Source organism: Myotis brandtii, unplaced genomic scaffold (assembly GCF_000412655.1).
Source record: "Myotis brandtii unplaced genomic scaffold, ASM41265v1 scaffold328, whole genome shotgun sequence".
Taxonomy (NCBI): domain Eukaryota; kingdom Metazoa; phylum Chordata; class Mammalia; order Chiroptera; family Vespertilionidae; genus Myotis; species Myotis brandtii.
The window spans coordinates 3,821,921-3,840,262 of NW_005362626.1; the positions used below are offsets into that span (position 1 = coordinate 3,821,921).

Below are 18,342 nucleotides of genomic sequence, written 5' to 3' on the forward strand. Positions count from 1 at the left end.
CGTTGACATGGAAAATAATTACGGAGCTGAAGAGGCTGCAGTATCTCTCACTGCCTTGCTTGTCTCATCCTCAACACCACATTTTCACTGGCTCAGGGAATCCAAAAGGCTCTGTTTGCAACTGACAAGCAACAGGCAACATTTATCATTTTTTAGATTGATTGGCAAATGAATCTCTATATGCTTGATATTGCTTGTATCATTTATATGTATCAGTTAATCTATATTGATCTATATTTTCATTCATTCAACACATTTAGTGAGTGTCTGGGCAACTTCTAGGAGTTGAGGACACCAAGGTGCTTAAGACAGACCAGGTCTCTGGCCTTGGAAATAAGTAAAAGATCACATTCAGGTAGGTATAGACATAGAGGCTGAAGCAAAATTAAGTAGAGTAGGGGAGAGGAGACGAAGTGTTGGGGGTATATTGCTTTGATAGTGGGGTCAAGAGGTTCTTTCTGAGCATCTGACATTTCAGCAGAAAACTTCATAGGACCAGAGAAGAAGTCACAGCAGCACGACGTCTACTTCTCAGCCAGAGAGAACTAGCAGCCAGACCAAAGGTCTTCTGTAGAGATTCATTTCATAATATTCATAGAAGTGATTTTATTAGGACCTATTTAAGCCACTGTGTTGTAAAAGAAATATGTTCATACTGAGTTGATGGTAAGAACTGAACAGATATTTTCTTAACTCAAAATGTCACAATCACAGTAACTACATTTTTATCAAAAGGATTTGAAATATTCAACAGAAGATCACACATAAACTCATGAGAATTTTATGACTAAAGATTCAGCTCAAATACACACACACACACACACACACACACACACACACACACTAGAATTTTCATTCCTGAGAATATGATTAGTTCTCAAATCTTTGTTTATTCTCCAAAGAATATTCTGGGGGACTCTTTGAAATGGTGACTCCTGAACACAACCTCCAAAAGAATTAGACTCAGTCCACCTGAGTGGGGAGTGGCACTGTGTGTTTAATGGGCACCCACACCTCATAATTACTAGTATATATAGAGATAGGAGACAGGCATAGTTAAAAGAAATAAATACCTAATGTGTTACAATCCTCAATTTATGACTTCCTGATTTCTTCAAATAATATCATTTACTACTATGTTAAGCCAAATTACTGAATAGGATGAAACAAATTTATTCCGTTTTTCATTATTACCCATTCACATTTTTTAATTTCTATACTATATAATTGATGACTCCCTAATTTAATGCAAATTAACTTGCTTTCCATGCAAAGAAATAAATTTCTACATGCTTTCACTTAGAAACATCAAAAGGTCCTTAAAGAAAAAAAATGCCATTGATCTCTTCACATCAAATTTGGGAGCCAGTTTCAAATGGCCATTTGCAAAGAAATGGAAGGAGGAAAGAAGGGCCCAAATGCCAGGGTGGTCAGGGTCAGCCAGCAGAGCCAGCAGAGGGAGGCCTCTGTGAACAGGCACCAGAGATAAGCACTCTCATTTCTGAGATAAAGAGCTGTCTTCCGAAGAAGAGCTATACATTTCCTGTGCTATGAAGGTAAGTCCAAAGTAAATTCTAGGAATTCTGTGTTTTTTTAAAAAAATTGCACACTGATATTAACACAATTAAATGTTTGAAGGGCAAAACAGAACTTTTATAGAAAAGTGCGGAGGCTAGAAAAGAAGCAGATTTCCCTTTGAAATACCCCCGCTGTAACTCTTCCCCTTGCTTAAAACCTTGCTGATTTCAGGGGTATGTTCCCTGCCCATCACTAAGCAACGTGTCCAGGAAGCGTGACCTGTGCAGTTAGGTCGCCTTCCCTCTGTGGTGTTTATGGCTTTGAATAGTTATTTTGTGCCTCTTAAAAGATGTAGTTTTATATATGTTTTCATTAAACTTGAGGGGGAAATATGACATCAACAAATAAGCACTTTCAGAAATACAAAATATAACAATTTTGGTTAATGTTATTATATCATAAATGTGTGCTCATTGCTGAGAGAGGCAACCATCACATCTTGGATCTGAGGAATACCTCTCCACAATAAAAATTTACTTGTTTTCTTCTTGATATTTTTGCTTTTGACTCAAATCAAAATTCCAAAAGCTACATCCTACACCTATGTTAATTCAGAACTTAATTTTAGTCTTAAATTATTTTTTATGAAGCTTCACCACACCTATTACCAAATGAATAATGTACTCTACTGAGAGTCACGTACTTTGCAGTAAGAAAAACGTAAAGGCCAAAGTCATTGGTCTGGATGCAGCAGTAAGGGTGCCCATGTGACCTTATCCTTTAGAAAAGCAGGCACCCCTTGTTCTTTTATTTTCTAACCACAAGCAATTCTCCCCAGGCTGTTAGAAAAACAGGCTTCTTTTGTTCAGCTCCTTTTGTGACAGGCAAGCATGTGGAAAGTGATGAGACAGGGGTAATGGAGTCTAATGAGCTCTGTGGAGTCTGCTGTCTGCATTCTTAGGATGGGCCATTTCCATTTTTATTTTCAGTCAAAGGTCATGCGGCCCTGCACCTATGCTGCGGTGAAGGGTGTGCTGTGTCAGCATTCAGGGACGGCTCTGAGTTAAAGGGCCTTTGGAACCTGCTTGTCTCAGATGGTAATGGCACTAGTGAAATGCATGGGTAAACTGTGGTGGTTCGGCGCCTGTCCCGATACCCACCTGTGGTTTCCTATGGCAGGGGAGGTAGAGAGTAGCTCTGAATATGCCAGCCATGAGTTCCAGTGTTTCTCAAAATGCCGTATGCATCCCATTCCCCTGATTAAAATTCAGGTTATGACTCAGCGGGTCGGGGGAAGGGCTGAGGTTCTGCATTTTTAACAAGTTCTCCAGCAATGTCTGATTTCCTCTATCAGTGGAGGGTGGGGTCATTGCAGTGACAATCATGTGTTCTGTGAACTCTTAGGAGTCGTTCTACAGAAAACTTCAGTGGCATCACAACCGCTCAAGTGAGAGACAGTCCTGAGGAGGCTGGTGAAAGGACTCCCAGAAACACTCTACCCAGGCACCCCAAATCCTCAGCTGACACTGAGCAGAGTCAGAAATTGGAGGGGCGTCAATTTTGAACTGTAATATCATTTCGTACAGAAGGGCAACCTAATTTGACTTTAGACTAGTAATTAAACCCTTTTGACATAAGTAAGAAAGTTGAATCTGTGAGTGTTAATTTTAACTGGGAGGGGTCTCCTATTTAAAAGTTGCTCCCAAACCCGGCTCCTCCCTGGGAGCAGCTGTGACAGCAGCATCCTGGGTAGAAGGAATCAGGCACTTGGCTCGGGCGATCTTTACTGTCCCAGTCAAAGACCGGTGCAGAGCAATCCATGACTTGGTGCTTTATTAATTATTTATCAGAGTTTTTAAGGGCCAGTCTCATATTAACACAGGGACTCTTCTTTATCAACAAGGTGGATTCAATTAAATGAGTGCCATTTGATTTCTCAGCAGCTGCTTCTCAAAGCCCCTCACCCATTAGTGAAATACGGGAACACTACATCTGGAGTCTGACTTCCAGACCTATCTGCTAAGGGTACTTGTGGATATTTTCATGGAAGGAATCCAGAACAAGGTGCTCTTGACCCATCTTTTTAAAATATATATATATTTTTATGCACAGCAGGATAGACAGACAGGTTTCTGCTGATAGACAGACAGGCTTCCTCTTCGAGGGACCAGAAGTCCCCAGCCTGCTTTCAGAGGTGCTGACTGCTGTAGGAACTGAAGCTCAGTTTTCATTCTTGTTTATGTGGTTTTTGCCCATCATAGAGCACAGGTGATATTGTCAATGTTTGGACAAGGAGAAGGGTTTTATCAGATCAAAGTAGGCTTCAGTATGCCGTTTTCTCCATATATAGTTTCAAGTATTTTGAAAAATACGTGAACTAAGATGTTTTGCATCTCAGCATCATAATAAACACAGGCCGTTTTACTCAGGTTGAATCAGATATAGATTGGCTGCATATATCTAATATATACATATAGCTAATATAAAGATCTAATTTTCAAAAATTAGACATTTAGCTTCTAAAACGCAAACTTAGAAAGTATTCTCCCTGTCTCATTTTTCTACTGCTTTATATGTTTCACCAACACCCACACCGTGGCCTTGGTGATAATTTCAGAAGAAAAAGACACCATTAACCCTCAGCATAATTTATAGGGGGAAATGGCAAATAAACTGCTTCAAGGATTAGTCGTTCTCTCTATTTACATTTTATAAATTCTTTATATCAACACTTTATTAAATTTTTATTCTTTTATTCAACATAATACTTGGCAAATAAAAGAATTTGAAAAAAGAGGAATTATGTTGTATAAATAAACAGTTCTGGGAGGACTAAAAATGTTCCTTGATTCTTTCCTAGTTAAAGCTTTAATATTTGTGTGTTTGTGTGTGTGTGTGTGTGTGTGTTTTAGAATCTAATCAGTAACTATAATTATTTGAATACCAGCTATATTTATTAAAACATAATTTCTTTATGCAATGCACCACCAATGAGACCATATATAGCTACAATTCTCCTACCCCATTTTTCATCTGTTGTCTTCATCCAAAGAAGTTACTAGTAAACCACCAGACAAAACTATGTCTGTTGACTCTTCCAATGCAAAACAAACCCTATAGATTCGCTAGAAGGTTGTCCAGGTGAAGTGGGCTGTTTGTGGCCATGTCAACAACAACCAACTAACTGACTCAATCATGGAGGTCCTGCTTCTGGACACCATATCTGAATGAGTGAGTGTGTGTGTGTGTGTGTGTGTGTGTGTGCGCGCGCGCGTGCGCTTTCATTCTAAAGAGAATATGTACTGATTTCCCTTTTCTACATCACTTATTAAAAAGAAGCTTATCTTCTGAGGGAGGTTTTGACTTCTTTAACATGTTGCCAGTCCATTTCAGGAGAACTAAGGATGAAGACAGAAACATCAGGAGATATCAGATATCATTTAAGGTTAAGTGTGGGCTCTTCTCTGTAATAACAGCACCATGGGCCAGGTACTATCTAGCAAGCCAAACGGGAATAATCAATGCTATCGAGTCTGTTTGAACATATTGCATAGCAAGCAGTCATTTGAGGAACCACCAAGTCCACTGGGTCAAAATCATTAATGGTTTTCTTTGGGTGCCTTTGCTACCAAGTCTCTAGCCGCTTGTCCCTGGGCAGGTGCTCATGATACAGACACTATAGAATAGGCATCATCTGTTTTATGTTCTATAAATTTACTAACTTCTTTATAAACTCTAGCACTACACTAGAGTGAGCTGCTAATTCCACAGGTGAGCCTCTGGTAGTCCATGGACCACTGTGTAGGCCTCTATTAGTACTACAACTCAGACCTAAAACATAGGAAGCCAGTTTCCAAAGAACTGAGAAACTCAGAGATGAGGGAGAAGACACTTTACCTTACAGATTTTCAATACCCACTGGGCCAAGTCTTTCTGGTAGTTGTTGGTAATTTTTTAATGTTTTAATCACTTTGGGGAGAACCTGGTCCTTCTGTGTCCATGCTTCTCCCTGTACTACAGATGACTTGCAGTTCTCAGGGGGATATAACACTTCACCCACCAGCTACTTTACAATAGTCAGAAATATTTGTTGACTATCTACTAGAGAAGGAGTGATGAGGAGTTCTGAAATATGCAGGGGTCTCAGCTGCCCTTGGGGAGCCCATGTGCCCACTTATTGAAATGCCCCGCCTCTTTTGCTTATATGAAAATTCAGGATACGTTCTTTGTATCAAAGGCAGTCAGTGCTTTGGTAATTAACACACAACACAATAAATACAAATTGATCCATTCGTGATTAGCCTTCATAGATTTTAGACTTTTCACTTTAGTTACTCCATAGCAAATGTGCACACACACACACACAGGGTGGGGCAAAAGTATGTTTACAGTTGTATTAAAAACAGTTTATTCTTGTATAACTATTTATTAATTATTGTATTATTTTCCATATGAACAACTGTAAATCTACTTTTGCCCCACCCTGTATCTACATCTCTATCTTTCTACCTATCTATCTACACATATGTATGATATCAAATATGGACTAAATATATGACAAATAATTTTGTAATAAAAATTATAAGATGCACCTTGGTTAATGACAGTGTAGGAAAGATTCTAATGTAGGCTTGGCTGCAAATTAACTCCATTTTGAGAAATTTTAAGTTATCACTTATTTAAGGTTATTTGTACATCTGCTAGAACAGTTGGTCTCCACACAATCCCAGGTACTTTGATAAAAATTTAAAAAATGTTTAAAAGTCTCAGGATAGAAAATTAATATTCAGAAATCAGTTGCATTTTTATATACCAATAATAAACTATCAGAAAGGAAAACTAAGAAAAAAATTTAATTTACAACTGCATCAAAAATATAAAATACCAAGGAATAAATTTAACCAAGGAGGTAAAAAACCTATACTCAGAAGATTATAATACACTGAAGAAAGAAATTGAAGAAGATACCAATAAATAGAATCATATACTGTGCCCATGTACAAGAAGAATTAACATCATTTAAATGTCTATATCACCCAAAGAAATCTATAAATTCAATACAATTCTCACCAAAATACCAATGGCACATTTCACAAAACCAAAATATTTGTATGGAAACACAAAAGACCCCAAATAGCAACAGAAATCTTGAAAAATAAGAACAATGTGGGTGGTATCACACTATCTGATATCAAACTATACTACAAGGCTATAGTTATCAAAAGCAGCATGAGACTGGCATGAAAACAGACACACAGATCAATGGAAGCAAATAGGGAGCCCAGAAATAAACCAACACTTATGAGGTCAATCTATGACAAAGGAAGCAAGAACATACAATGGGACAAGGACAGTCTATTCAATAAATGATGCTGGGGAAATTGGACAGATACATGCAAAAAAAAAAAAGAAAAGAAACTAGACCACCTTCTTATGCCATATATAAGAATAAACTCAAAAGAGATTAAATATTTAAATATAAGATGTGAAACCATAAATCTCCTAGAAGAAAACATAGGCAATAAAATCTTGGACATTACTCTTAGAAATACTGTCTAGTTTCTAAGTCCCATGTCTGTCTAGTTCCTAAGTCCATGCTCTTAATCACAGTCTCCTATATTTGTTGAACTCAATGGAATGCAACACAATTCTTTCTTCTTCATCCGTAATTAATTTCACTATTCCTACTCATTCTTTTAATTATTCTACCCTTAGATATTAAAATAACCTAGATTCTTTCAGACTTATGCCTACATTCATGACTGTGGACTTTTTGTGCTGAGTCCCACCTTTCCTTACTTGCTAGCCTACTGCCAAGTATCTGTATTCCTATGTATCTATCCATTTCTCCCCGCTCTCGCCTTCTCTTCATTGCCCTGGGACTTTACTCTAGTCATGTTCATTGTGTCCTGGGTACTATGTTTCTCCTTTCATGACCTTATATAGCTAGAATACACCAAGTGTTGTAACTTTCTAGGGAAGGATACACAGGAGGTAGATTTTATGAATATTTGTGAATCTGAAATTATTTGGTCCTCCCTTTATGATGATGGATAATTTGGCTACTGATAGATTTTGGGTTGAGTTATTTTACCCCGGAATTCTGAGAGCATCACTGGGTTGTTCTTTATCATGTAGTATCACTACTGCAAGTCAGGTGGCATCTGTTTTATTTCTCCCCAAGGGTGCTAGGATATTCTTATGTTGGTGCTTTCAAATTTTGTGATGTAGACTATGCATCAACTTTTTATTCCAAGCATAGGGCATTTCCTATGAAGGCACAGGTCCCTCAGCTCCAAGGAATTTTCCCATATTACTTCACTGATAACTTGTTTCTCTCCAGTCTCTTTCTGTGACTCTAGTAATGTTAGATCTCCTGGATCTGTCCTGCAAGGCTCTTCCTGCATTATTCTGATATTTTCTGTCTTTCCCCCTTTATGTTCTCCCTTCCCAGTGATTTCCTTGACTCATATCCAGTCTTTCTATAAAATCTTTAATTTGGATAGTTATATTTTTGTGGCCTAGAAAAGATTTTCTTGTTATTTGATCCTTTTACATATCATTTAGTCCTTATTTAATAAACACAAGATTACCAAATACCAAGATCCTTCTTAGTACTTAACCTAAACTTATTGCTTGTTTCTTTTAATATCTTTTATTCTGTAAATGATCTCTATTTATGCTGAGGCACAGTTCATTTTTTCTATTTTTTTAGGCTTCTAATTCTCCCGAATTCCTCAGTAATCCCTACTAACATATCACATTTGAGAAAGAAAATCCCGGAGTTAGCTTCTTCTTGTGCTACAATCTAAAGAGAAGTGTTCCCATTTCTAAATGCAAGTGTTTCCCATTATGAGTTCCTGAGGGAGAATTTGGGACGGGAAGGTGGGACATCCAGGCTGGCACTTTCCTTCTGAAAGAGAAGGTCAGGGGCAGTCCTGAGCCACCTACCAGCTCGCTGCCCACAGAACAGTATGAAATAGACTATAGTAGACCATGGGCAGCCATAACCAGTCTACTTTCTCAGACAGTTTGTTCAGTTTCTTCAATAGTCAACCCCTGTTCTTCTCCTTGGAGTAGGCATGGGCTACATGGCAACATCTTGGTAGGAGAGAGAGGACATGAGTGGGAGGAGGCAGCCAACTTAGAAATGCCTGGAGCCCTGACTTTCAATGGATCCCTTCATCTTGAGGCCTCTCTTCTCTCCCAGCCCCTTAACTCAACTCTGACCCTTGAGCCTGTCCAAGAATTCACTGAAGGCAGCCAGTCCACCTCCGCTGTGCTGACAGAGCAGATTCTTGGGAGAAACTTGGACATTTTTAATTGCTTACCACTCCTATTTACTTTGCTTTCTAGAAAGTTCCTAAAAAGGCTTACTTGTTGGTGACACCCACCCCCTGGCCTCGGGCCTCTGTGGTCTTGTCTTTTTTATGACGTCATTCTCGGTTGCAGTCTTGTATGTTATTTTTCAAGGGGTCTGAGACATAGGGAAGATGTCTGAGACAGAGGGGACATGAGTGGTTAGAATATGCCATCTTGAACTCTTGTCCAAGATAGTTTCATTTTTAAATTTACATTTCCTAGTTAAGCATGATCAATATCATATAAGCATCAATAATATTGCAAAAGCTCTGATAGAGTTCTACATAAAAATACCATTTTCCTACCAAACAAAAACCTGAACAAAAGAAAGCCTGTTAACCTCATTTTAATTAGCAAGGTTGCCATATGGTAGGCAGGAAGGGGAGGTATTAATTTCTGTGAATCAACAAAAAAGAAAGACATCAGGAAGGCCTTTGGGGCCACCTAGCATCCCAAATATTGAATTTCAGAAGCAGCCACCCGCTTACAGTAGCCGGATGTTAAAACAGCCTTTCGCTGCTGCAGTCTGACCCAAACACAACTGGACGGAAATCAGATACCAATATAACTGGGAATGAGATGCTGTGTCAAGTGACTACAAAGGAATGCCTGGTCACCGTTTCTGGGTCGCTGAGCAGATGGAGGCTGTTAGGCAGGAGTCAGCAGGTGCAGAGGAGGTGTGCCGAAGAGATGGCAGTATCCATGCTCTAGGTAGGGAGAGCCTGGAGATAGGGGGCTTCCATGGGACCACTCGGAGAAGGGTTCTCTGCTATAAAATGGGGTCCCAGAAGCTAGGGGGCAAAAGGCTGAAGGAATGTTCACTTTGATGTTGGAAGCAGGGAAGGGTCCATGTGTGGGAATAGACCTGCACTTCTCAAGCTTGTTGATCGGATGGCTGGGTTCGGCTCCCAGAGCAAGAGCACAGGGGGAAGGGGCTGGGGCTAAGTGGCACAGCCTCTGTGCAATGCCGGAGAGCTTCTGAGGTTGGGGGAGGGGTCTAGCTTCAAAAAACCCAGAAATTCTGGTGGAGAGTCAACTTTTTTAACAACCTTTGAAAGAAGATTAAAGTGTGGATTGATTTCACTGGTTGATCACATTCTAATTAGCAGGTCTAAACTATGACTTTACTTTATTTTATTTTTTACTTCTGGGTGAGCAGGAGGTTCACAAGAACTGATCAAGCATTTGTGCCCTGCAGGCAAATTTCACCTTCAGGAAATGCAATGTAAAGGAGGAGTGGAAGCCACATATCCTGTTGCATTCTGACCATATCTCAAGTGCTGTGTGTTAAACAAACTGGCTCATTATCTGGAGAGACTTCATGTTTCCTTTGAGAACCTGCCACCAGAGATCACAAAGCTTTATTCTAGGATTAGGCTTTTTATTTTTTTCCTTTTTCTTTCTTATAACAGGTGCACCTGGCAGCACTAGCAAGTCTGAAATCTGAAAATATGTGAAATTTGGGGTTTATAATATGTGATCCACTCAAAATACTGAGTTTTATATCCATCTGGCTGGGGTACAAGGTGGACACGCCTTGACTAAATTCCTCTCCATATTAGGTCAATTTTCTTTGCAATCATTAAATGTACAAATCTACATTTAATCCATTTCAAGTTTGCCTCAAAATATGCTTGTGATGTTTGACTTAACTTTAATGCATATTTATAACTCAGATTTCTATTTTTAATGGGATTAATTTTGCTCTAAGCCAGAAAAGGAAAGGATCATGCTATTTTTCTTACAGAAGTGAACAAAAATTGGTAAAGTTATATTCGATAGAATGATGAAAGCCTGTTAACCTCATTTTAATTAGCAAGGTTGCCATATGGTAGGCAAACTTTTGCTTTCTTTAAAATCACTAGTCATTTACAAAAGTTAAAAACGTACATTGCATTTTTACATTCTTGGTGTTTTTCTTCAATAATACCATATACTTTCTACCCACATATCATGTACATTTAAGATATAGAGAAGATGGACTCAAAGTAATCGAGGTTCAAATCACATCTCTGTGGTCCAGACACATAACTTTGGGCAAGAAACTTATCACCAATCAGTCTCAGTTTTTGAATCTGTACAATAGAGGTGAAAATTGTACATAAGTTACTGGAAAAAACATGATATACAGTTTGTTAAGTGTCTGGCACAATGCCTAGCATTTGCATATGCTTTATATCGCAATTATTTTTTTACCTAATTTTATTCATTGTGAATAAAATGAATACATTTAACTTTTAATTCATAAACAATAAAATTAAACAACCTATTTGTCAGGAGAAAAATGTTAAAATTACTTATGTCATTTATCTAGCCTTCTTCTTCCTGTACTATTTATGAGTGATAATTTTTGAATTGCCCCATTTCAAAATAAATGGGTGAAAGTTTTAATAACTAGATCTGGGAGCAGGGAAGGACTCTTCAAATGCCTTTCTAGGTGTTTCCCTGCCCATTTTTTCATTGAAAATCCCTTCTCCGAACAGCCCCCAGAATGAGGTTTCTAATATGATCAGGTCAGTCCTCTGTTGGAAGGGTGACACTCACTGTAAGCCCTTTACCTCTCATCTCCTCCCTCATCTCCACCCCCAAGCCCATCACTCATTTCTGCCTCAAGAAAGCCTGATCGGCTGATCACCCCTACACCTTTCCACCGCACCTTGCATCACACCCCTTCTCTACTCTTTGATTTTGCTCCAGCTACCTTTTCTTACTACTTCTATTGCTGGTGCTTAGCTCTGGAGCCACCGCACTAAGGAAGCATTTGCAGCACATGTCTGATCCCCACTATAACAGGCCCCTCTAGCATGTTCCCATAGTAACCGACCTGCCTCACCCAAGCACTGGATTTCAAACAGTCTGTTCTTATATCCATTACCAACTAGGTCTCCTGAGGGCAGGGGTTATCCTTCATTCATCTTTGTGTGCCCAACACAGACACTGGCATGTTTCGGGACTCAAAAGACCTGCTTTGTGTCTGAAACAAAAACAAATGACCTCTTCCTTGCACATCCAAGTTGGTATGGCAGGTATTATTAAGTAATAAAGTTATCTTCTATTGAGCTGGCCAGTGTACTAGAATTTTATATGCATTTCCTTATATTTGTCTGAAATTGTGAGATACATATTGTAAAAACCTAGATAAGGGAACAATTTTAAGCAGGCAAGTCATGCCCCTAGGTTAGGGACCTTTAATAGGAAGGCAGAGCTGGGTTTCCAGGAAGGCATCACTATATGATGAAAAGAGAGACAATCTAAAGAAAGAAAAAATTCTAAGAGGTCTTTGGAGTCTGATGGCTTAACATCTGAGAAATTATACTGTTCTAGGTTGACTCTGAAGTGTGCTGTTATCCCAGAGAGGTGGAACTCTGAGATCACTGGCAGGACTTTAGAAAGCTTGGCCATCAGGAAGGTCTAGTGCAGTGATGGCGAACCTTTTGAGCTTGGCGTGTCAGCATTTTGAAAAACCCTAACTTAACTCTGGTGCCGTGTCACATATAGAAATTTTTTGGTATTTGCAACCATAGTAAAACAAATACTTATATTTTTTATATTTATTTTATATATTTAAATGCCATTTAACAAAGAAAAATCAACCAAAAAAATTAGTTTGCGTGTCACCTCTGACACGCGTGTCATAGGTTCGCCATCACTGGTCTAGTGGAACGTGTGGGTGTGTGTTCCTCACCAAGTGTCCACACAACTGCTGACCTAAAATCCTCAAATAGAACTTCTACAAATTTGGAAATATTTGCAGCTAAACAAGAACCACTTCTTGAAAACATTATGCACGTTTTTGATCTCTAGTTTTTCTCCTCCATTCTCTCTTGGATCCCAACTTCCAGTAGGATTTTACCACTACCCTTCACTGAAACTACTCTTTCAAACTCACCAATGAATACTCTCTGCTAAACCAATGTCAGCCAACAGTCTTCCTTTGTCTTGACTTTTTAACTGTACTGAACATAGTTTATTGTGACATGCTGTTCTTTTGGCTTCTAAGAAATGGCACTGACCTTCTCAACTATCAGACCAATACATTTGTGGGAGGCACTAGGGCTCCTCAGTCCTTGGACCTATTCTCTCCATACTTACTTCCCAGGGTAATTTCTTCTAGACTCCTGGTCTTAAATACTATCTACCTGACGATGACTCCACTCCCTAATTTTTATCACCAGCCTGAGATTCTCCCCTGAACTCTGACTTGCACATCCAACTGTATACTTCACATGTGCATTTTGATTCTGATAGGCACCACATGTCCAAAGCCAAAATCTTAATATTTACGAGCACTGTCCCCAAACCCAACCAGATCCCTCTGCAGCACACCTGTCTCAGTCAGTGGTGACTCCGTTATTCTGGTTGTTGGTTCAGTGACAGCCTTAGTCCTCTTTCTCTTATCATCATCACCTAGTCCGTGATAAAATCCAGTGGGCGCTACCATACATATACACCCAGAATTACACCACTTTTCATAACCTTCAATGCCACCATCCTGGCCCACATCGTAATCATTTCTTGCTTAGATTACTGCCATAACCCCTAACTGGTATTCATGTTTTGCCCTTAACCCCCAACAGTGTATTCTCTACAAGTACCCAGGGTGACTGTTATATACACTAAGTCAGATTATGTCACTCCTCTGCTGAAATCTTCAATGGCTCCCATGGATTTAGCACAACCAGCATCCTCATCAAGATTTACAAGACCTTCCTTGCTGGTCACTTCACTGACTTCATGTCATTTCTTTGCCCTCTTTCTCTAGATACACTCTCCTTGCTGTCCTGCAAACATATCAGACATGCCCCTATTTACTAGCTTTGCATGTCTGTTCCTTTTATTCAGAATGCCCTTCCTCTAGATATTGATATGGCTGGCTCCCTGACTTCCTTCACTACTGACTTCAAAGTGACCTTCCAATTAGAGCTTTCCCTGGCCACTCTATCAAAAATATTTACCTTGCCTGGCTGACATGGCTTAGTGGTTGAGCATCGACCTATGAACCAGGAGGTCACGGTTTGATTCCCGGTCACAGCACATGCCCGGGTTGTGGGCTCAATCCCTAGTATGGAGCATGCAGGAGGCAGTTGGTAAATGATTCTTTCTCATCACTGATGTTTCTATCTCCCTCTCCCTTCCTCTCTGAAATCAATACAAATATATTAAAAAAATATTTACCTTGATTATTTTGTCTTCTCCATTTGAAAGGAGCTCAGAGATATTGGTTGATATTGATCACTACTCTCTAAGCTCTAAATCAGTGCCAGTAAATCAGAGGTGCTTAATAAATAATTATGGAATAAATTAATTCATTCAAAAGTGAAAGTCAGTATCTATTCCATATTTATATGTCCTAGTTATCAGTGACAAATCTACAAAGTCACAGCCTTGAAAATCCGAAAGCTATTTTTCAGTCTTGACTGTAATGGTACTTTCAATTAGCAAACAAGGTGGCTCCAAAGTCTACGACACCTGGAATGCTATCAGGCACCCCGATTTAGGCATGGGATCCAAAAGCTCCAATATTCCTGGTCTCTCACAAACATGAGTCTATCCCCACACCTTTCCTAAGCCATAGTTTTCTAATTTCTGAATGGGGCATCTGATCTTATGCAACCCAAGTATTTATGTGGAGTTATAAAATATAAGGTGGGGCCACAGTAGGTTACAGTTGTTCATATAGAAAATAATACAATAATAAATAAATAATAATACAAGAATAAAATCTGTTTTGTGTACTTATGACTGTATATCTACTTTTGCTCCACTCTGGAATTTTAAACTCAAAATCAACAGCAGCAATTTACGTAAAAAGAATCTTTAAATGAACATTTAAAAGCATGCATTTTAAACAAAGTATTTCAAACATTACATGTGTTCATTGAAACTCTAAAATTAAAAATGTTAAATGACAAGTTGATTTTTTTCACCCGGTAGCAAAAATGAAATATGGTCAGAGAATCTGAGGAACAGATGGAAATGGGGAGGGAAGTGAAGGCACAGAGACTGTGCTGACCAATGGCAGTTCTCTTTCTAGCCAAAGCCTTCTACACTGCCTCCCAACCCACACATACACATGCAAACACACACACACACCAGACCCTCAGAAACATTCACTCTAGATACTAGAGTGGGATCAGTTTTCACAACATACTTACTTTTACAACTGTTTCCTTAATTCATGATATAAGGAGCTATGGGTCTGCTCCATTGGCACACCCCCAACCTCTCCACCAGACCACATTCCCTATTCTTAGTAAAATAATGCAGAACATGCACAGCTTAGCATGTATAACCAGTGGGACAGAGCTGGAAGCTAAGGCAATGAAACAACCATTAGCAAGTCACCTGGACACTTTGCGCCTCAGTTTCCTCTTCTCGATGGTGAATGGGAAGAATGTCATGGAGCTTTAGTCTCCCAAGAGCTCCACCAGTTCCCCACCCTTTGACATGATCTAGTTATTTGTAAACTTATAAAACAAAGTTTCCATACATGTCTCCTAGCCCTCTCTTCCAACCAGAGTGCTTCTTAGTTCCTGCCTTACGGATATTTTGGTACTAGTAGCGGGTTGGCATTATAATGGTCTACCTCCAAAATTCTATTAAAGAGAAAGGAGGAGTGAGTGAAAGACAACACTATGTTCACTTCAGTAAACACACTTAGCATAATTGGGGCAGGGGAATTGCCACCTTCACCCTGTTATATCACACCAGTACTTTCCAGTACTTACTGTGCGAAATGAAAGACACCCTTGGACACCTGCTTCATGTATGCAACAGGTTCCTTTCTTTATTTTATACTAGAGGTCCGATGCACAAAATTCTGCAAGGGGCTCGGCCCTCACAGCCACGGCTGCCTTGGCCCTCGCAGCCCCAGCTACCTCACGGCCCTGATCCCTGCCCACTGGTCGTTCCAGAAGGTTGTTCTGGAAAGTCGTTCTGGAAGGTCGTTCCAGAAGGTTGTTCCAGAAGGTCATTCCGCCATCCGGTCTAATTAGCATATTAGCTCTTTATTATATAGGATGTCTTCACAGTCATCTATTTATATTACAAAAGGAAACCTATGAACACAGCATCTAATTACCTAATCTATATCTATATAATAAAAGCCTAAGCGACTGTTATACAGAACCAGAATGACCGGTCGCTATGATGCGCACTGACCACCAAGGGGGCAGACGCTCAACACAGGAGCTGCCCCCTGGTGGTCAGTGTGCTCCCACAGGGGGAGCGCTGCTCAGCCAGAGCCGAGCTCATGGCAGGTGAGTGCAACGGTGGCAGCGGGAGCCTCTCCTGCCTCTGCAGCAGCACTAAGGCGCAGCGAGGCAAGTGGTAAGGAGCAGAGAGCAGGCGGGCTGTAAGGAGCAAGGGCTCCCGAACTGCAAGAGAGCGCAGGCCTGACTGAGGGACCCCTCCCCAGTGCATGGATTTCATGCACCAGGCCTCTAGTCTATATATATAAATAAACCCTATATGCAAATAGACCAGATGGAGGAACAACTGATCAACCAAACAACCAGTCGCTATGACATGCGCTGACCACCAGGGGGTGCACGTAGAACATGGCAGGCGTCAGCAGCAGGCGGCATAGAGCGGAACATGGCGGTGGCGGCCACGGCGGGATGGTGGAGCAGCAGAGTGGGGGTGCCAGACCAAGGCGGGGTGCCAGTCGCTGTCATCAGGGTGAGCCTTCGGTGGTTACTGAAAATTCTTTGCTCCCACGTGCCGTGGTCCCGCCTGGCGCTCACACCTACTGCCACCGCCTGGCACCAGCCCTGATCACTCAGTGCCATCAGCGGCTGCTGTCCCTGATCACCCCTCAGGGCTTCTCCACTTCCCCCTGTTCCTGAGGAGCGATCGGGGCCAGCAACCGCCTCTTTCACCCACTGCTGGTGCCAGCCCTGCTTGCACCTGCAGCAGACGCCACCACTCGCACCCACTGCAGGCACCCAGCACCAGTCCCAATTGCCCCTGAGGGCTTCTCCCCCTCCTCCTGCTCCTGGGGGGCGATGGGGGCAGCAGCCGCCGCTCGCACCAGCTGATGGCGCCGGCCCTGCTCACACCCACTGCTGGCTCTGGCCCCAATAGCTCCATGCTGTCAGTGGGTGCAGGCGGGGCTGGCGCCGTCAGTGCCTGGGAGCAGTGGTGGCAAGAGCAGGGCTGCTGGCAGACAGGGGACCAGGAGCTGCGGCGGGAGGGGCCGGGCAGAGGCATGAAAGATGGGCCGAGACCCTCCCCTGTGCCCACTGCAGCCTCGCGGTGCACAGTTCCTTTCAAGGTGCATGAATTCGTGCACTGGGCCCCTAGCACTTTCATAAGAAGAAAAGAGTTGCCAATAAATCCAGGTGAGTTGTCAGGTGTTTGGGAGACAACACATTAGGCTTTCAATCATCATGTCTGGTTTAGCTGAACATATGGTGCTACCAGCAGAGTCACCTGCTCAGCCTGGTAGACAAAAGGACCAACCACAGACATGTTACCTACTCTGTATGGGCAGAGAAAAGCAGCTTTCTTTCCCAACCCCAGCCCCTCATTCCCTGTAATAAACAAGTACAAATTCAAGGGCCTTCATTATTGTCACCCTTCCCACATGTAAATTCACTGACAGGTGTGGGGGAGTCCTTTACTTTTCCCAGTGACTAAATTGAGACAAAATACAATACATTCCAGCCATAACCAAGTAGTAAAATTTCAAGGCAATTCATCATTGGTTACTTTTTTTCCACTACTATTGAAATCAATGTAAACTGAATGTCAACTTTGGGGAAAATCCAATACTTTCTTCTACAGCTAAGTGTAGATCACTATAGGTAATCATATAAATATGGTGAGCTTTACTTGCTTTGGTCTTTTTCTGGATACAATCAACAGGTCTATGAGATTCTTCATTAAATTTGACTTAGTTTTACGAATGTCTAAATCTTCTGATGGAGGAATGAGAGTTTGAAAGACTGCTTTACTTTTTTAAAAGAAGCAGATTATTTTAGTTTAGATCCTCACATAGCCTAGGGACGCCCTGCCGATGCCGGACCCTGGCCCACAGACAGGCCCAGCATGAGCATGGCTCAAACCCAGCTGTATGTCTCCATCCTGCCCACCAGCCACCCCACAATGTGCCCAGGTGCCCCCATGGCGGAGCCAGGGAAGCTGGGCAGGGAGCCCTTTACCTGCCAGGCTGCCCGGCCTCTGGAGGGTGGCGGTGGCATACAGCTCCTGCGAGTGCTTGCTGTACTGGTCGGACGCGTGGACCAGGCGCTTGGTGGGCGACAGGGTGGCGTACGTGCCGATGGTGGAGCTCAGCTGGTGGATGGGCGAGGAGGAGATGGTGGACTGCACGGTGGGGGGCGAGGTCACGCGGATCGGGGACAGGCCGGCCGAGGACACGACGATGTTGATGGGCGAGCTGGTGCTGTAGGACTTGGCCAGGCGGCTGGGCGACTGCTTGGGCGAGGAGCCGCGCGGCGC

The 18,342-nt window shown here is 41.6% G+C and overlaps 1 protein-coding gene across 1 annotated transcript in view; it reads right to left on the bottom strand.

The window, feature by feature from the left end:
• CTNND2 (catenin (cadherin-associated protein), delta 2) overlaps positions 1-18,342 on the bottom strand; it is a 642,889-nt gene that overhangs the window by 309,857 nt on the left and 314,690 nt on the right. Inside the window, exon 6 of the mRNA XM_005871061.2 lies at positions 18,045-18,341. Coding sequence (XP_005871123.1) covers positions 18,045-18,341 — 297 coding nt within the window. The remainder of the gene's footprint in view (positions 1-18,044; position 18,342) is intronic.